At 38.2% G+C, this 21211-nt stretch overlaps 1 protein-coding gene across 5 annotated transcripts in view; it reads right to left on the bottom strand.

Annotated features, from left to right (window-relative positions):
• The window catches only part of LOC136253406 (ankyrin-1-like), a 55435-nt gene extending 34960 nt beyond the window's left edge, over positions 1-20475 (bottom strand). For 3 of the 5 annotated variants that reach the window (XR_010700120.1, XM_066046067.1, XM_066046068.1), the window contains exons 1-5: positions 16463-17057; positions 8129-8227; positions 6043-6141; positions 4317-4415; positions 4122-4220 (exon numbers count right to left, since the gene is read on the bottom strand). Coding sequence is in view for 4 of the 5 variants with exons in the window: in XM_066046067.1 (XP_065902139.1) it covers positions 4122-4220; positions 4317-4415; positions 6043-6141; positions 8129-8227; positions 16463-16978 (912 nt within the window). In the remaining variant the exon portion in view is untranslated. Of the gene's footprint in view, positions 1-4121; positions 4221-4316; positions 4416-6042; positions 6142-8128; positions 8228-8607; positions 10136-16462; positions 17058-17954; positions 18054-18124; positions 18227-20377 lie in introns of those variants that run through there. The other 2 variants (XM_066046069.1, XM_066046070.1) reach the window with 2 other exon arrangements.
• Between the last annotated feature and the right edge of the window lie 736 nt (positions 20476-21211).

Below are 21211 nucleotides of genomic sequence, written 5' to 3'. Positions count from 1 at the left end.
TAATAGGTGATTTCTCAGAGAATTATTCTTTTGTGTTACGAGATGCAGCCCAAGGATTCCATTGGAACAATGCACAGGCGACAATACATCCATTTGTTGCCTATTACAGAGAATCAGGAAAGCTAGAACATATCAGTTATGTTGTTATATCTGATTGCTTACATCATGACACAATTGCTGTGCATTTATTTCAAAGGAATCTGGTACAATTTCTTCAAGAAAAATTTCTAAGCATAGATAAAATACTTAATTTTTCAGATGGATCTGCAGCTCAATACAAAAATTGCAAAAACTTTGTGAACCTTTGCCATCACAAGGAAGATTTTGCGATACAAGCTGAATGGCATTTCTATGCTACATCACACGGCAAGGGACCGTGTGATGGAATTGGTGATACTGTAAAACATCTTGCTGCTAAGGCGTGTCTGCAAAGAGCATATCATTCCCAAATTATGACTCCTCATCAGCTATTTGACTGGGCAATTGAGAACATAGAAAGGGTCCACTTTAAATACTGCACAATAGAAGATCATCCTAGAAGAAAGGCTAAAAATAAGTAGAACTATACCTGGTACACAGAAACTTCACTGCCTTATTCCTCTAAGCAATGTTAAAATTTTAACAAAGATGTTTTCAAATTCAAGTGTTGCTAAAGAGGAAAGAGTTACTCATTTAAATAAGACTGAAATTGCAATTGATGACATAAAAGGATTGTCACAGCTGTGTATGAAGGTGAATGGTGGTTGGGTTGTGTTGTTCACGTAAATCAAGATGACAAAATAGTTAGTATAAACAGTTTAATTCCTCATTGTCCATCACAATCATATAAGTATCCAGTAAAAGAAAAAGTTATTACAGTGTCTACTGATGACATCCTTACAATAGCTGATCCAAGAACCAGTTCTGGAAGAATTTACACTATTGCAAAAGAGGAAACTAAGACAGTATTACAGCAGTTAAAGTATATTTCCAGTGGTGTCTGTATTAAATATATAAAGTAGCTAATTGACTTGATAAGAGATTCAGTTCACAAATGGATGTTCTGCTTATTGTCCCAACTTGGAACTTTTCATGAGAAAGTTGTATATGTACACAGCTTGTGTACAAAGTATGAAGGTAATTTAAATCTACCATTTCTTTGAAAATTGACATCAAAGAAAAATCCACTTTTCTGTGGTTTGACCTTCCACTTTGTGCAATTATAAAAATATCACCAGAAAGAGAAATTAATATTGAATTTGATAAAGCAAACTATGACTTTATACATTGAACCATTCACAAGTTATGGGAATTTTTGTGTTAGCTTGTATGTTGCAAGAAGTTTTTCAATCAAATTTTGAGTGGTCATATCTCCAAAGATAATTAGTAGAATGGGTCGAAATTTGGTGTGACTTAGTTTCTCAATAGACCCTTTATGTGTAGCAAATTACAAAGAAATCCGAGAGGTCATGTCAATTTCATGTTGATTTGGTATGGAATGACCCATACATAGAATGTTCTAAAACAATCTAGTACTTCTATTGGTAGGTATATTAATTACAAACATTTGATTATGATTTCAACTAGAAAATTCATTTTATAAAGCAGAAATTAAGTGAGGTGATCAGCCAAAGTAGCAGTGGTTCAGTGGTTAAGGTTGCAGGTGTTAGGTATGGAGGTCCCTGGTTCGAACCCTGGTAAGGTTTCTTTTGGCATTTTTGTACATCTTTTTTACCCCCTTGTAACTGCTCTATTAGATATCTCAATCCCGTGATTTTACACTTGTTTGGTTTCTGCTTTATAACCTTGTCACTGTAGCTCTATTGTTATTTAAACTATCAAAAGGCACTGCTACGATGATCAGCGTATCTACACACCAATTTCCAAGTTATTCCTCATAGGAGGTGGAAGGATGCTACAGTTGGGGGTGCCCAAAATTTATGGCAGTAGTAGTAGGTGTGCAAAGCACACCAAGCATGTGAAGCATGCTAATTCTAGGGGGTCTGGGGGCATGCCCCCTCAGGAAAATGTTGAAAATTAGGTGTCAGGAGATTGAATTTGGAGGCATTTTCGGTGGTTTTAGCTGTTAATCAAATACTAGTACCATTATTTTATTTTAATACATGCTTGACTGATGTATTAGGGTGACTGCTCTATTAGAGTATTTCGATCGTGATTGACAAGTTTCTGGAAGTACACATACCAACTATTGCACAATACAGCTTTGAGTTGGGGGTGCTGGAGCACCTCCAGCACCCCCTCTTCCACCGCCTATGTTCCTATACTCAGTTTACCTTGTAACCGTGACAGAAGTTTGATCTTTTTTTATGTGAATAAATGCTCATAACTCCCTGGATATTCCTCAGATTCACAGCAAACTCGGCATGTGAATCCACTGTTACATGCTCTTTATTTGTGCCAAAGATCGAGGCAATTAAGTCACATGTTGTGTTTTATAGCAACTTTTGCAAAGTATGCAAAAATAAAGCACTTGTATGGCATAAGAAAAAAAAACGAAGAAATTAAAATGAAACTTTAAATTCCTATATCTCGCAAATGGCTGTTATGAATTTAATTAAATTTGCTGTGTGGCCTACCCTACCTGGCAGACAGCTACACTGTATAATGCAAAAATGGTGTGCTTTGGAGAAGGGGCCATGGAGCTATGCACACATGAAAAGCTGTTTTCTTTCTTCCCGTCAATATATGTACTCATGGTGTGGTGCACCGGCTTTCTTGGCCACATGACACACTACCGTATGTCTTGATCTTAACAATACATAATAGGATGGACAGCATTAGGCTGGGCGGTAGGCATGAAGCTATTATGCTCCAAAGATTGAGCATTATGCTTTTGAGCAGTGCTAAAAAAATCACCTATTATGCTTTTAAGAATTGCCCATTATTCCCAAAATTATGCCACCATGATTGGCTAATAATGCCAGTTTTATTGTTATATCAGACTATTTTCATTGATGTTTAAGCTTCTAATAGCCTTGAATTCTTTAGCTGGTTGCTGTATTAGAGTAATTCGTTTCAAAGTGATTGCTTTATTAGAGTAAATAATATTCAGTGACTGTTCTATTAGAGTTTCTGACTGCTCTATTAGAGTATCTCGATCTTTTAAATGGAATTGTGCAATCTGCAGATTTTCCTACTATTAAAGCTTTATAATCACCTCAAATGCTAGCATAATTCCTGTTTCCCACACATACCTATTATTCCCGAAATTATGCTGGCATACTCGCCGCATCCCTGCTGGGCGGTATTGAATTTTACTATAACAACATATCATGGGAAATATCACAATATTACTAATTATCATTATTTTGTTCATATTTTGACAGGTGCTCACTGTACTGTCAAACTACACTTGCCTACACAAGTAACATAACTTGCAGCAGCATGAATGGATATGCAAAATAACATATGCCTACTGTACATGACATAATACCATTCATTGAACTATGCATGAAGATACAGACATCAGATAGATTCCATATACAACTAAGTGTAGTGAGGATGTGTTTTGTAAACCGAAGTACATGATATGGAGGTCTATCTATTCCCATGCTTGACTAAAAAACTCATGACTAGCAATAGAAGCTCACACATCACCTAAATATAATGCTACAATGTCTGCTGTAGAAATATTCCTTCCTAAAAACTAGCACTTTGCATAATTTCCATAAAGTTCTTTATTTCATTGACATATCTGTTAGTGCTTTCATATTCGCTCTATTAGAATATGGGTGACTGCTGTATTAGAGTATCTTGATCTTTAAAAACTTCCATTGCAGATCCTACAATCTGGACCTTCTCGATCTTTCCCTTTCCTGGATTGAGCTACAATGGCAGTGGTATATGTCCCATCATGTTTACAGTAAGTTACTATGAGTATAGTGTTAGTTAATGGTATTTGTGGAGAATGGTATGGAGAACACCATGGTAATTAGGATAGCATGATAATATTGTTTCCGAGGTTTTTGATGATACTGGTATCATGTCACTAGAATATCACGGTTTAATAATATAACCGAGATATCGCCCACCCCAGACAGCATGTAAAATAATTAATGTTGTGGTCATTTACATGCATGCAAGTGCTTTAATAATAAAAACATTGAGATATATTTCCTTACATTGGTAAATGCTTCCATATTTGCATTTAAAGCCTTCAATATGTCAATCACATTGACATGGCCATTAAATGCAGCTGCATGCAGTGGAGTAATCCCTTCCTATCAAAGTAAACAACAATTATAATATGTATTTCAGTTTATGTACACAGTAGCAATACATGATTAAATACCTAGCAAAAGTAGACATTCACTTACATTATCAGCAAAATTGAAGTCTGCACCAGAGTTGATCAGTATTTCCACTATTTGAACATGCCCATGAAATGCTGCAAAATTTAGTGGAGTTAGGCCATTCTACAGTACATAATATGTATCATTAATCTACATTATTATGTACATAAAATCGCATAACATTGAAAGTTAGAGAGAAAGTTTTAGTTTCAGCCTTATTTTAAATGTTCTCTTATTGTTAACCAATTCTCCTACCACAAAGAATTGTTTTTAGTATGTATTAAACTTGTTGCATGCATACATTAAACATGTCGCTGTGGATATTATTGTAATTTGATGACCTGGTACATGTTCTTTCTTGCACTTATCCACTCAACTATAGTCATGCACATGATATCACTAAACTCAATTTATGCTGCTGTTCCTACAGTATAACAGCAGACTATAGCATATGCGTAAATAACTGGTACATTTACAATCTATATAAAGCTCAAAAGCCATCTGTCCGTCCATCCATCATGTTGCTTACTCACCAAACTTTGTGAAAATCGACACATTCAGCGCTGATAATAAAGCACTCATCATCTGGCTACTCTAAGATTATCATGAGTTCACATGTGCTTCCATTTGTTCTCTACAGTGCATAGTAGGCCAAGGTGCAGAGAAAACCTGAGCTACATTTCTTTGAAAACCACAGCATAAGCTGTTCAAGCAGTAAAATGCCTCACCAGTGTGTAGGAGGTCATGAGTTTGAATCCACATGTTTCTTTATAAACAGACCTTTTTAAAATTCAACTTTTAGTTCATAGTATCTTGGCATGCAAAGCACGTATCGATGCAGGATTTTAGCAAAATTAAATTCCCATAATCTGGCAACTCAAGTGTTGTTGTAGCTAATCAGTATGTGGTTTTGTTTATTTTTTATAATGCAATGAAGGCACTGGTGTAGGGAAGGATCACTGAAAAGTTGACATTTCTGTCAAAACCACAGACAATCATCAACTGTGGTGATTTAAATACCTTCCCCCCCACGCAACAGTTACAACCAACCTGGGTTCAATCCCTGCCTAGGTCATAATTTTTTTTCTTATTTGGGACCTTTTTGATACACCTTTTGTTCTATCTGTTTGTGTAATTTTTTTCTTATGCACAGTATTGGCACAATCATAGGGACTCTTATAGCACTTTTGTGGTAGTGGTAGGCAAATTGTCAATGTATTTGTCCATCTGTGTGTTTGTCTAGTGTGTTGTATTAAAGTAGGTAAAAGCTCTTTCACACTTACATGTTTTAAGCGTATAAGTGTGAATTGACATGCAAAACTGTATGAGGCTTTGCTCAGATTTACCTCATTATTACTGTAATCAATATGCGACTTGCATGATTGGGAAGGTACTGTACTACTGTGTACCTGATAAATGATATATTACTGGCACCATTCAGATACTGTAGTTTACACTGAGGAACTGTGTGCGCATTTGCTTGACCTGACACAACTGTTTTACTTATCATGGTTACATCCTTTCACTCTAGATGACCATTTTACAAATCCAGTCACCTATATGAAAGGAAGGTTCAAGTACGGTGTATGTACTTTTAAGGACATTGCAAAAATTTTCTCCAAAGCAATCAATAATTTCATTGGAATAGTGCATGGGCAATCTCTTTCCTTCCCTAAACCAACTGTAATACACTCACAAAATGCTGATATCATGCATGAACAGTTTTATGTTGAATGAATAATGTCCTCACTTTATCAACAGCATCAACATTTACTTTTGACTTGCAAAATGTCTTAACCATGTCAACACAATTTTTTTGTGCAGCAAGATGTAGTGGAGTAAATCCATCCTATATATACAAGACACATAATCAGCTACACAATATTGCATGTTTACTGTACAGTACATTCAAAACTGTTATAATATGCATATGTGACCGAATTTTGGAAAATCACCCATATGGGCACGTGTGAAATAATTAGAATTTTCATGTTTAGTGGGTTGCTAATAAGAACAGGGAACAGTTTTGAAAATATTTCAAGAATTTTCTTGTAACTTAAGGTACTGAGAATGGCTTTAATCCATCAACAAATAGATTTGCACTATAAAGTTTGTGATTTGATCATTAAATATTTTAGGTGTCAAATGCACCCATATGGGTGATTTTCCAAAATTCGGTCACATATTACTTCTGCTTACATTATTACAGTGTATATCAACTGTAACAGCAATCCATATTAATACTTAAGTACACATCCTGTATAAATCAAGCCAAAATTCTGTTTTTAATGTGCTTGTATGGCATTTGCTACTACATTATATATTGGGAATTCACAGATTAGACATTTTTGGAAATGGTTTAAGGTTGTTTATACATCTAAAAACATTTATGGACTTTGCCAAACACTCTTAAAAGGGTCACATTTGCTACACAGTGATTATGTCTGAATATTGAGTATTAAAACACTGCAAGTAAGTTAGATATAATTATGTTGTGTTAGCATTAGCTTGTCATTTACTACAATAGAACAGCAATGATACAAAGCACTTTCGTTTGAATTGCATTGGTGACACAAATTAACTCTCTCATACTTTTACCATGACTTTGATCATGACAATCAAACCATCTGAATTTCTATAAAGAAACTTATGTTGACCATACATGAAATGTACAATATATAGTGAACCATGGTTCATCAGGCATCCAGACATATTGTGCAGCCAAGAAAACCAGAACGTCACACCATTTGTATATTGATATGAAGGGGAAAAAAAGTGATTTTCATGCCTGTATAACTCCATGATTTCTTCTCCAAAGCACACTATATAGTTGTCTACCAGGTAGACACAGCAAATTTGATTAAATTTGCACCAGGCATTCATGAGATATGAAGTATCCATGGTGCTTATGAACATTTATTCACATCAAAAAATTGAACTTCTGTCATGGCTACAGGGTAAATTATTTATAGGCATAACTTCAAAATTTTTTGGTGCGTATATAGGCTAGCCATCATAGCAGTCAGTACCTTTCGATCGTCACTAAAATGAAAAAGTAGCAGCTACATAGTTACAAGGTAAAAACCAAAACAAATATAAATGGTGGGGTTGAGATACCCTAGTCAGTGCATGAAAAAATGTTGAAAAACTTACTAGAGTTTGAACCAGGACCTCCATCCAGATCCTTAACCACTATCACTACTGATCACCTCACTTAATTTCTATATGCTGCTTAATAGTTAAAGTTTATAGCTAATTTCATAGATCTACCACTAGATTGCATTCTACTATAACTCCTTAAAAATGTGTGCTCTATTGGAGTATTACAAAAATATTACCAAAACGTCAAATAAAACAATACAATCATAACTTCTGTCTTTAATAATCATCATTGTGTCTAATAATAAGAAATATGGGTAACAATAAACCAAGGCTATATAGAGGAAAAAAAGAAATGAAATTGCACAAAAACCACAAAGCTGTGAAAATAGGGTGCAGCCTTGGGTGAAATAGTTGTGAAATCAAACCAAGAAATGGCTACAATGATGTTTTTTTATTATGCCATATAATAAATTTTAATAATGGTTGATAATCATTGCAGCCATTTCTGGGTAGCTACTTTTGATTTTTACAACTTTTTTCACCCAGGCAATCAAAGGAAGTTCCCCTTTTCACAGCTTGACTGTTTTTTGTGTGGATACATACCATGAAATGAGCCTTTGAAGTGAGATATGGTTATAGTACTGCATGTATCGTATGTACACAGATACTCGTATGAATGATCTGTATTGCTGACATACAGTAAATAAAAAGGAAACTTTTTACAGTACACTCACCCCATTAACAAGATTGAGATTTGCTCCCAATTTTGCTAGCAAGTCTACTACTTGATTGTTTCTGTTCAAGGTTGCAATATGTATTGGAGTCATCCCTTTCTATAGAAAAAATATATGTATTTTGGAAAGTCTGTTACTAACTTCTAACTGCAATACCCAAAAATTTCATATAGAAATACCATTGACTCTAAGTACGTAGATTTGTGCACTATGTAAATAAGTATGCACGTACGATTGTATGTTTCAAGGAAATATTGTGATTAGAATATGCATGAATTTGTAAATGTACATAAATCATCTAATTATTCAATGACTACAGTACGGCAACTATAAATCTTATACTATTAAGTAGGGGTGGGTATTATTGATAAAATATTATACCATGGTATTTAATTATAATTACTAAATACCCATTCTTTTTGTCAGAAAGTTGTATAACTAAAATTTTAGACCATTAACCTATAGAATAGCATATCAACCTTGTCAGGTTTCATAGTAGCTCTGAACGGTGAGACAACATTGCCTGCTATATATAGTAAACAGTATCTCTGATGTTGAACTGGTGGCAAAAACACACAAACATACTTTTGGCAAGCTTTGCAAGTATTGGAAAGTTGCTGCCCTTTCCTCAACATCAGTGGGTCCTCTTCAAAATCTGGCCTGTATCCTAACAGATATCCTTAAACAAAGTTCCAAGGTTACATTTCTTTGACTTTGGGGCTGATAGTTGAAGAGAAGAGTGTGCAACTTCTTGTGTTCTAGATGATTATGCTCTGGAACTACTTCTAATAGCTCATGGTGAACTTCTACAGCACCATCAGTCACTTTCAGCTTAATGGACAGAGACTTGACTTCTTGCAAAAGTTCAACCTTGACATGAGGATCTTGTTGATGTAGTGTACATATGGTGAAGCTGATAAAAGGTAACATCCTCAACTTGACCACATGTCTGTGGTTGGCTTATCAAGCTAATTTCTTGCTTAACTTGCTGCTTCATGGTGGCATGGAGGCTTGGTAAAGTTGTTCTTGAAACATGATTGCAACTTGGAATGTCATAGACATGAATAAAAAATTATAACCATTTTCCTTAAGCCAGCACCTTCAACACTGTTAACAGGTAGGCAGTCCTTGACTATGCAGTAAGTAACAGAATTGTAGTTTCTTCCCTTCCAATCGCACATTTCTTGAAAAGTATAGCGGTTAATCAGTGGAATGTGCCTTGCTCGTCATTCAGTGGTTGGGTCCTCTCTTTCGTTACATCCATGGCCTCTTTGTACGCTGCTGAGTGATTATTCTTCAAATGGGAAAACAAATTGGCATGTTTAGTTGACACGCATTTATGACAAAGATGACAAAATTTAATAACACTTCCATCATCGACTGGTTTCCCATGAGCACCTTTCTCCAAACCAAAATAGTCCCATGCTATTCTCTTCATTCTGCTCTTACTAACAAGTTTTGCCATATCTCGTACTAGCAGCTGGCTTAGCACCTGTTGTATTAATGCTGTTTGAATAATTCAAGAACTGGTATTTCTAGTATTCTTGGTACAGTATATTGTTATGTGGTATTTATTTATGTTAAATATTTAATTAATCAGTTTTTATTGACTAGAAACCAGCCTCACATGGTTCCTCGACTAGAAGTGTTTAATGAAGAGGTGTAGTCATAAAAATGCACCGCATGCGCAAATTACCAGCCATTTTTTGTAGGGCAAAAGAAATGAAATGTCAACTGGAAATTACAGTATCAATCAAGAAATGATAAAAAAGAGTATTAAAAAAAAGTTACCTTTCAGATATATTTTCGAAGGTAATTTAAATTTTTCCCTTATAAACCAGTTGTACAGAAAAGAAAAGTCACCCCGTTATTTTTTCAGCAAATCCCAAGTATTGATAAAGTATAACTACAAGGTTTGTATTTTGGGTAGTGATTACTTGATGAAGTATTACAGTGCTCAGAAACACTTCAAAAACATTTGCCCTACATTGCTTTTCCCGATCTTTATGCCCTATACAAATCTGGATTACATTACGCAAAAATAATGTAATATAATGCCACCGCCTTCTTGTTAAACCCATCTATAATCAGGCTCTCAAAAGCACCTTCAGTGCGATCCAAAATCCTTGCTACATATTTTTTTTTAAAAACTAACCAGTGAAATTTTCTGGTGACTGACTAACTAATCAACTGACTGACAGATGCCTTCAGAGATGTAACTTAATAAGGCTGATACTATGGGCTTAGTTAGAGCCTAAAAAGTTCATACCACAGCACATACTGTACTTTGTCCTTCTTTGTGCCCTATTTATTTTTGCTTGTAGAGCAAGGTGTGGATTTTTGATGGTGCTGTGGTTGGCTATCGTGTTATAACGTTATAACCAGAATCGTTTGTATTTTCTATAGTTGCTGGATTGACTGTAGAGGTAATCTTGTACTGTTCTTCATTTATAGGCTAAACATACCTGAAAACAAAGAGCAATGGCCACTTCATTTACCTTTGTCCTCCTTTGTGTCCCATTTCTTTCTCCACTACCACGTCAGTCTTGACTGGTGGTAACACATCATGGCTGTAGTGCCTAGTATGACTGGATTAATTGCAGAGGTACTTCTTGCTGTTCTTCATTTTCACGTTGTGTAATTGGTGGAACATAGCTGAAAACAATGTGTAATAGCCATTTAAAGTGATAGTTGGGGCGCACATTTAGTCACATAGTTAATCATACAGTACAATATTATTGTATAGTACCCATGACAAACATCACCAACAAGACCTGCCTCACTTTTCCTGGCAACGATGAAGCAGTATTGGTTAGGTAAAAAAACAAGCTTTCAGATTGACCTGAAACACTTTTAACAAGTTGAAATGATTTTTTTTGCAAAACTTATTTGACAGAAGTTTCTAGTGACTGAATGACTGAGTAACTGACTGATGCCTGCAGACAAGCATAACTCGATAATGGTTAATGCTACAACGGACTTGATTTTTTCACTGTTCAACATCTCTTCAGCTGGACATGTGCCTTTTGGCATACTGCAGTATGTACAATGCATTCTTCATGGACTTTGATAAGGGGCAGGATCGTATAGTGACAGATTCAGGGATTGGAAGGAAGCAATTGACACTGTATATGCAGATACAACTTAATGAGCTCTATGCCATATTATGACTTGTCAAACTCCTAAATACAGCACACTACTACATCACATTATATTATGTGTATGCGTAATGCCAACAATCTTCGACATCCTCTAGGGGGCATGGATGTGTTCTGCCCACTCTGCTATCTGTTTTCTGGTTTTTTGAGCTGCACCACGTTGTAGACGATTACTAGTGGGTGGATCACATGAGTCCTCATTTTCTTTCTCATCACGTATCATTTCAGCATCACTTTCATCTGTCACTTCAAGTGGATACAACTTCGTCACAGGTCTATTTGTAACTCCATTCCTTGCATGTTTTGTATGTTTGCAGAATGAACCCTTCCATCATTGCCCATGACCACACTCTCAATTACTGCAATCTTCCAATTTATATATGGGCAGTCATCATGGACTAACACAACATCGCCAACCTGACTTGCTGTCCCTTTGCTCTGTTAGAGGGGCAATAAAACTCTCTCAAGGATGTGAGACTCATGACACCATCTTTTGGCAAAATATTGTAGCAGAACGGACTGAGTCTTGGCATCTCACCTGATCTTCACAGCTTCATAGTAGCTTGGATCCTGCAGGTCTTCAATGGTTGCCATCTCATGGGGTAATCCGGTAAGTCTCCATCCATGTAAAATGTGTGCTGGTGTCAGTGGTTCTGGATCAGCAAGGCCATCTGAAATGCATGTCAATGGGCGGTCATTCAATATCGTCTCAACTTCAACAACAATAGTGTCAGTAAGTTGATCTGTGCTCTTCCCAGTGTCTTCTTAATAACCATCTTGGTAAGACCAATCAATCTTTCCCAATATCCACCAAACCAGGGTGCTTTCTTTGGGATAAATCTCCATGTAACACCTTACCGGCCCAGCACTGTCCTAATCTCCTGTGAGGATAGCAATTTGGCCAATTCTTCTGCAGCTGAGTATAGGTGGTGGCATTTGTCAGACATCATTACTTGTGATAGTGATCTTCTAGCAGCAAAAAATCAAAAGGCAAGCAGAAATGTGGTCGTGGAGAGGTCTGTTACAACCTCAAGGTGCACTGCTCTAGATGTGGCGCAGGTAAATAAACAGATGTACACCTTCTGTTCTTCTCTATTGTGTTGCTTGACAAAGAGGGCACCAGTGAAGTCTATGTCAGTGATAGTGAATGGTGGCACATCTTGTTCTCTGACCTTTGGAAGTGGTGCTGTCTCTGGAGCAGTTTAGGGTGGGCCACCGTGCCTTCTACAAACTGTGCAACATCAGAGTAGTTTCTTCACACATTGACGTCCTGAGGAGATCCAGAATAACTGCCGAAGTGCTGTCAGGGTATATCCAACACCTGCATGAGAAAGAAGAACATGCGTGTGGTTAACAATAAGTGTAGTTAAATGGTGGTTTGGGGGCAGCAGGTATGGAAACCTGGCCAGCTCACTAAGAGGAGCATTGTGAATCCGTCCCCCAAACCGCAGGAGGCCTATGTTGTCCACAAACAACCTAAGTTGTCTTACAAGTGTTGGCCTCTTAACTGCAGGATGGTCACACTTGGATTTGGCGCTGGCCAATTCCTTTGGGTATACAAGTTCCTGGCAAATTTGAACCCATCTGGTTTAAGCAGAATTGAGTTCTGCGGCTGTTAGAGGGTCGTCTAGCTTAGGCCTAGATTTGTGCAAATTGGTGATGTACCTGTAAGTGTATGCGGTGACTGTCAGAAGCCTATATATTCAGTGTACTGTAGTCAGAAATGTCGATGAGTGTGTGGAGGCTACTGGTTGTATGGATAGTTGACTGTGGAATGAACTCCTCAGCTATGGTTGCAGCTGCATGCAGTTCTATGGTGAGCTCTGGCTGCCATTGTGGTCAAGCACTAGGTGCAGTCAACCACGGTGGGCCTTTCCACCACAGGTTGTTGGGAGAGCTGAGAAGTTGGAAATTGATGCCACATGTCAACAGGTTGGCTGGGTTATCTACTGTGGGGCAGTAGTTCCAGGATGCTTCAGGGAGCGCTTCCCTTATCTCTAGGATGCGGCATCTCACAAATAGTGGGAGATCCTTAGTGCTCTTCAGCCAGTACAGTACAATGTGACTATCTTGCCAAAAGTAGATAGGGGTGTCCTGGTGTTGTAGGGCATCAATGATGAACTGTGCAACTTTGGAGGCAACAACAGCAGCCATCAGTTCCAGCTTGGGCAAAGTCAGGCTCTTCAGGGTGCAACACGATTCTTAGCCATTACAAGGGTTGCATGGTCACTACTGGTGAGGAAGGCTACTGCACCATATGCCGTTGTACTGGCATCTGCAAACACATGTAACTGGATACCTTATCTGGTGAAGTCCTGAAAGTAACACTGATCTATGGTTAATCCAGGATAGCTGTTCGAGGTCAGTAATTATGGTATTCCACTCTTCTTGGAGGCCATTATCTAAGGGCTTGTCCCAGTCAATATGAAGCTGCCACAGTATCTGCATAAAAAGTTTGGCATGTACAGACATAGGACTGGCAATGCCTAAATGGTCAAACAGTCTAGGTGTGTCTTTCAGTGCCTCTCGCTTAGTAATCGATAGTCAATCCATGGTAATGTTCACTCTCGGCAGTAGGGACAGTTAGTCAGTTCTGGTGTTCCACAGCAGGCCCAGAATGCTTACTAGATGAGTGCCACCAGCTGTGCCTCTTTCCTGTGCCTTCTTGTTGAGAGACTTGCAGTTGGATGTCCTTGCCCTGAGGTTGAAACCAGTGCTGGATAGCAATGACCTTGCTTCCTCAAGGTATTCAATGGCCTGTTGCTCTGTCTCACAATCTGAAACAACATTGTCTACATATAGATTGGCTTGTATGCTGTGTGACAGTGGTGTGTCGTGTTGTTATAAGTGATGGTGTAATGTTGCAAACAGCATAAAAGGTAAACTCACCGCACCAAATAGAACTCTTCTACATTGGTACACCACAAATTCGCTGTTGGGGTTTAGGGGTTCTGACAGCCACAGAAAACAAGTAAAGTCTTTATCTGCCTCTTTCAGTGTAACATGGAGGAATGCTTTCTCTATGTCAGTTGATAAACCATAACACTGGGTCCGAAAATGCAAAATGATAGCAAAAAGACCTACTAGAAAGGGTGGGCCAGACATCAGGCTATCATTGAGACTTGGATGATCACTACAGTCATAGACTATCCTAATCAGAGTAGTCACTGAGTTCTTCTTTATTGGGTGGGATGGAATGTAATAGGCTGTATTGCTCTTGTTGCACTCAGTGACAGGTTCAATGATGCCTCTGCTCAGTTGCTCCTGAAGGATTTTGTCATATGCCTGCAGGAGATTTGCCAAGTCGATAATTCAGTGACTGAGTACGTTTCTGGCACACTTCAAGATTGTTTGTTAATGGGGGATGTTGTACTTTCCAAGGGAAGCCAGCACAGTAAGTACCATCACTTTGTCTGAATATGTGAGTGTTACAGTATGGTTGCAAAAATTATTGGTCAGACTTACCAAAGTCAGCAGATGTCGTTACAGTATCCTCAACTTGCCAGAATCTCAATAGATTGTGTTACTCTTGATCACGTCCTGCAGCAACATGTAGGGTGCACTAGGTGGTCGAGGGATCAATACTGGCCCAGAAAGCAGGTATCCAAGTTTTGAACTCACCGCAGTTGGACCAGTTCCTCACACAATATGGTCCCCAACCAGCTCCCAGTAATAATCTGCGCCAATCAGCAGAGATATTTCAAAATTTTCTGCTGTAGTAACTGGGTGCACTAGTGGCAGTTCCTGTAGGTGTGGTAGCTGTAAGACTTCTGTGTCAATGGGGCTTGAAATGGGGGTAGCAATCATGGGTACTACAAGCATTGAGAGCTGCACTAGTTCTCCGGTGGTAGTTCAGATTTGGAGCAGGAGTGCATCCATCTGTTGTACAATGGTTTATTGGCTTCAAATGAGGACAAACTAATGTTTCAAGTCTGTATGGCATCAATTCGAGCTCACTCACCAGCTTCTCCGTAAGGAAAGATCGCTGTCATCCTTTGTCAAACAAGACATTGGCTTTGGTCTGTGAGTCAGCTCCTATAACAGTGGCAATTGCTGACTTCAGTAAGCAGGTAGAGTGTTTAGCAGGAGCTAGAGTGGTAAGAGATGTAGTATCAGTTGTAGCATTTGATGGTGGAACTGTATTACTGGTAGTGTTACTAGGGATTGGGGGATTCGTGTCACTGGTATTAACTTTTGTGGAGTTGTTGCAGATGCTTGTGTGATGGTTATTACCACACTTACGGCAGCGGTTCTTCGAACTGCATTGAGATATACAGTTATGAGCCAGGCAGTTGTAACAAAGCCGTTGCTGCTTGATGATCTCCACACGAAATGGCGCAACTTTGTGGACTGCACAATTAAGTGCAGTGTGGTTACCCTTGCAGAATACACAACTGAGCTTGTCACTGGTTTCTCTCTTCCCATGTGGTTTGCGATGTAAGGGGGTGTAAAATGCAACAGTAGGGTTTCCTTGTTGGCTGGACAAGGTGGATGCTTGTTAGTCTGTCTCGAATATTCTCATTTCATTACGAATGGCAGCCTGTAGTACCAGTACAGTCCATTCAGTACTAATGTGGTCTCTGGTCATGTTTCTCTTGGTGTACTCAGGCAGCTTAGTAAGTATCATGGGAGCTAATAGTGTGTCAAGTGACTCTGGTGATTTGCCAAGAGATTGAAAACAATGAACATGAGTCTCAATGGTGTCATGAAAAAATCTGAGACTGGCTAACTTATTGGTTGGCTTAGGGAGATCCAGCAGGGCTTGAATGTCAGCACAAATAATTCATTGTGGCTCTAGCCATTGCGATCTTTCAGTAAGGCCACAGAGTGTTCATAATTCAGATTGGTAAGGGGGAGTCCAGTAATCACCCTTGATGCCTCATCTCTTAGCTGGGCTTGTAAATAGCTGAGCTTCTGAACCCCAGTGAGAGATGGGTTAGTATCGATGGCAACTGAAAAACAGTCCCAGAATGGCTACCAGTCGAGCGATTCACCAGTGAAGACTGGAATCTCTAGCTTGGGGAGGCAGGCACCAAAGTGATGCGCATGGGGAGTCTCATTACGTACTGCGTAGGGCCATGTGTTTGAGCAGGGGGTTGGGACCATCTGATTTGTGAGTATCACTGGGGTCAGCCGCAGGCTGATGTATGCTACTGTTACTATTAGTATTACTCACATGCTCCACATGATGCGTCTGAGATTTGGCATCCTGCTGGTTCTCCTGACTGTTACTACTGGTAGGAGAGCTGCTGGGCGGCGGAGCATTGGTCTCCATGACTGTCTGTGTGTTAACTGCGGGCGATTCTAGTGGCGAAGTCGTCACCAAGGTGTGTGAAAGAAGTGTGATTTTTGCTGACAGGGATGCTTGTAAATCAGCCAATTCAAACACTGCTTCCTCTAGCTTCTCTTCATCTTCGGTAGCGTTAATTACCTTTGTGTCCAGTTCTTCAAATAAAAGAGCGTTTAGTTGCAGCTGCTTCAAGAGGTCCGCCAGAAGGACAGCATCGGAAGTGGCGAGCCTTGAATTGGGTTCTAATTCTTGAGCTTGAGAAAGCCTGGCTAATATCTCTTCAGTGCCAGTGAGGAGTTTGGACACGTGTCCCTTGTGGCCGTGACGCCAGCAAATCAACTTCTTGAGATCCATCCAATTTTCGTTGGTCACAGCACCAGAAATGATAGGGGGAAGGATCATATAGTGACAGATTCAGGGATTGGAAGGAAGCGATTGACACTATATATGCGGATACAACTTAATGAGCTCTACGCCATATTATGACTTGTCAAACTCCTAAATACAGCACACTATTACATCATATTATATTACGTATATGCGTAATGCCAACAATCTTTGACAGACTTATCAGCATCTTCCTTTGTGTCCCATTCATCTTTGCTGACAGCAAAAGGTGTTGATTTGGTGGTAGTGCGTGATAGCTTCCCTTCATAACGGAAATCGTCCATATTTTTCATAGTGGTTACTTTGATTGCAAAGGTGCTTTTCGAACAGTTCTTGATTCATGATTCATAATTCAGTGGGTTGAATATAGCTGACAATGAAGCATAATGAATACTTCACTTTTCAGACGACAATTGATATAGCTGGGGCACACAGCGCCTGCAGTATGCATGGGTTCACCAGTCATAATTATTATTTACAATAAAAGTTAACAAACAAGTACACAAAAAAAATTGAAATTTTCAACTAGAGTAGGGACCATAGCACATCAATAAAATGTACTGAAACAAGCTGGAGTAGTGCATGATATTACATCACAGTAAAACGATAAGAAGTGTTATATCCTTACTGTGCATTTCCATTATGGTATCTTGAGAACAGTAAGGATATAACTTATTGTTTTATTGTGATTTAATATCATCCACTACTCCTGCTTGTTTCAGTACTTTTATCGATGTTCTATGATGGTCCCTACTCTACGTAGTTGAAAATTCCAAAAAATTTGTGTAATTTTGCTATAAGCTTTTTTGTATGCTGTCATTCTTTCTTTGACATCATATAAACCAATAATCAATTATGTTACAGTATTAACAAAAGGTATGCAAAGACAAAATTTGAGTGATGAATATCGAATGATATTGACCTAAATACAATGCCACCATACCACACCACAACAGAAATGCATTATTAAAATGCGGAACATGTCACTCACTGTGGAAGTAGCATTGATATTTGCTCCTGACTTTATTAGTAATTCTATTACTTCGACATGTCCATTTTTTGTAGCTAAATGCAGAGGAGTTGCACCATCCTATGGAGATACACAGATATTTGCCATGGGTCTCTCCAGTTACATGAAGATGCTGTGTTACTTTCACATACCTCTAGAGTAACAGCATTGATGTCTGCTCCAGAGCTAATCAGTACCTTTGCTATAGAAACACGACCATATTGGGCAGCAAGATGTACAGGAGTCACTCCATCCTATAGTGTTGAACAAAAGTATGTATGTAGCATAACTGCACATTAGCAAAGATGTGCTAATAATGCTGGAAATAATAGGGAGTAAAAAGGGTCATTAATAGTTCTTGGTGATATTTACAGTCAAGGGAGTCAACACACAGCACAGCTCACTAATGATCACTGATGCGCTGATCGTGAGTAGCATTGCAGATCTACTAATGATCACTGATCAACCATTGTGTGTTTGCTTTCTTTTGTAGATAACAATGTGGAAAGTTATTGTAGGTTTACAGTTTGTGTAAGGTAATAAATATGGTGACAACATGGTTAGGAACCATGCCCTTGATTCTTTATAATTTTAGAAACTGTGCTTCACTCAGTTTCTAAAACCATGAAGACCATCTTTAAGAACCTTGGTCTAGGTTTTCTAGCCTATGCATAGAAAAGAAAAATGATGTGTTGTATTTCTGGAGTGACTCCAAGGAATAATCTTAGGGACAAAAGAATAATATACGTACTATGTAGAAAGAATACTCAAGTATCATAATTGCATAAAGAGAAATTTTGCTGAGGTGGAACTGTACATGTGTTTGTTTGTGTGTAATTAATGTTGCTTGTCAGTTTAACCCGGTCAGCAGGGCTTGCCCTGTTGTGAGCGGGTTGCCACTGTCAACAGATGGTGGCTGTTTTGGTAGGTGTGCAAGGTTCCATGGATTCTCCTATTAACTCCCAAATAGGCCCCTTTTCAACAATTTTACATGATGTATACTGCATGTTTTACTACAAAGGCTTGGAGGTAGGAATGCTTGGGGATTCTAACATTCTCTGAAGCCACAAGAATTTCCACATGCCACAATGTTCCTAATAGAAATCCTGCACCGTCACACCCTGAGCTAGCCTCAAGATGGAAAAGACAAGGGAAAAATGGAGGATTTACTAAGCTCCCTGCTGGGACTGTCTGTGGTACATGCTTCACCTCCCCACACCCCCGTTATTAAATTTTTTGGGGAGGGGAAATACATTACATTAAACCCCACTCAACAATCCCTTTGTGATTATCGTCTTCTAAAATACTAATATGAGATAGTTGGTAGAGGGGAGTGGTGTGGGTGGGACAAGATTCACTATGCCATGTAGCACCATGCATTCTAACACCTCTCCACGTGCCTTTTTCTTGTAACGCATGCACAGTGTTATTCTCCAATTATTGCCAACCCTTCTCACGTGTGTGCCTGCCCAATCTTCCTCCAGTCATGGTGAAGCTTCAGGTTAGTCACTATCATAATACACTCACGCATGCTTGACTGCAACATTAACCTAGTTTAACTAGTTAAGCTCCATGTAACTCATTCACTTAGACCCTTTTGTGGTGAATTTTGAAGGTGACCCTTTTCATGTTTATTATGCACAGCTGCACTGGTCACATCACCATCTGAAAATTAATTTTATATATGTAACTGTTTATCCATAACAATAGTTACAGTTGGAGTGATGGCTTATTAACTATGTAATTTTGTAATTGATATTACATAGGCAACTAAATAAAGAAATAGAGCTTGGCAGAGTCTCAAAATCATGCTAGCTGTTCATGACTGTGGGTTGTGCTCCAATTACAAATCAAATACAAACAACATATAGTTAGGGATGAGCCTATTTTGCTTTTTTTTCTACCTATTTTTCTTTCCAGCAATTCTTTTATTTTTTACCTATTTTGCTCAATATTTTGCTCGAAATTTTTCTATTTTGCTGAGCATCAGTAAAAATTAATTGCAGTATCTCTAGTATACAAGCATGTGTGACTGCTCTATTAGAATATTTTGTACATAGTGACTGCTCTATTAGAGTATCTCGATCTTTAGTCACCATTTCCTATGAGCATAAGTTGTCCTAATACTATGCGTGACTGTTCTATTAGAGTTTCTCGATCTTTTTCATACAAAATGTGCCAAGTTGCCATTCCTTGGTGCCCATTTTTCCAATTTTCCACCTATTTTTCCAGCATTTTGCTTTTTGCTTTTACCAACGTATTTTTTGCAAAAAAATTTCAGGCAAAATCAGCGCATCCCTACATATAGTTGACATCACACCAAAAATTTTTCCTCTACCAAAATTTCTCCATAACAACAGTTGTTTTCACAATTATTTTAGTGATTTATTGTATGGTACACTCACTGTTGTAGTACAATTAATATTAGCCTGTGATTGAATCAACATCTCCACTTTGTTAGTATCACAAAAAAGTGTGGCAGCATGCATAGGAGTAAAATCATCCTAAAACAATAATCACCAATAATAAATTGTTAAAAATAATACAATACCACAGTTTACACATATACTGTAGTACAGTACTGTATGGTAGGAATTTCACATCAAAATGGCATCCTCAAAATTGTGCTACTAAAGTCATCATGGAAATCTTTTGCCCAACAAAAAGCACTTTTACAGAACATTTTAGCATCTCTGACATCAAATCTGCTATTTTAAAAAACTAAGAAAACCCTAACAAAAGGATGAATATTGAATTTTAAAAAGTCAACATAACTCAGTTTTTGGTCTGCCTGCCTGACCACAGTCAGAAGGCTAGAGGTTAAATGATGCAATGCACTGCCATCATTTTTATGGCACAATACCTGCATAACTCACATGCAGTGTTGGGTTAGTTACTTTTTTAAAAGTAGCTTGTTACTTCTTACTATTACTTGCAACAAAAACTGTTTAGATACAGATTACTCAAAAATAAAGTAACTATACTAATATTACATATATATCACTTTGTGACTACAGCCTTAAGCTATCTCTGTGCAACTACCACCTTATCACGTGACATGATCAATGTTATTGGACAATGTATATCTTGGTTATAATAATTGTATTCAAGAGAAAATAGCTGGTCAGTGAACTTCATTCATTAATTTTGTGACTGCTTCATTACTTTGTTGTGGCTAGGTGTTACCCAGTGGATTAGTAACGAGATTAGTTACTTCATCACTTGTAGTAATAAAATTA

Source organism: Dysidea avara, chromosome 4, assembly GCF_963678975.1.
Source record: "Dysidea avara chromosome 4, odDysAvar1.4, whole genome shotgun sequence".
In the NCBI taxonomy this organism is placed as follows: Eukaryota; Metazoa; Porifera; class Demospongiae; order Dictyoceratida; family Dysideidae; genus Dysidea; species Dysidea avara.
The sequence above is the reverse complement of the archived record's forward strand: the minus strand, read 5'-3'. Positions and strand labels throughout refer to the sequence as shown.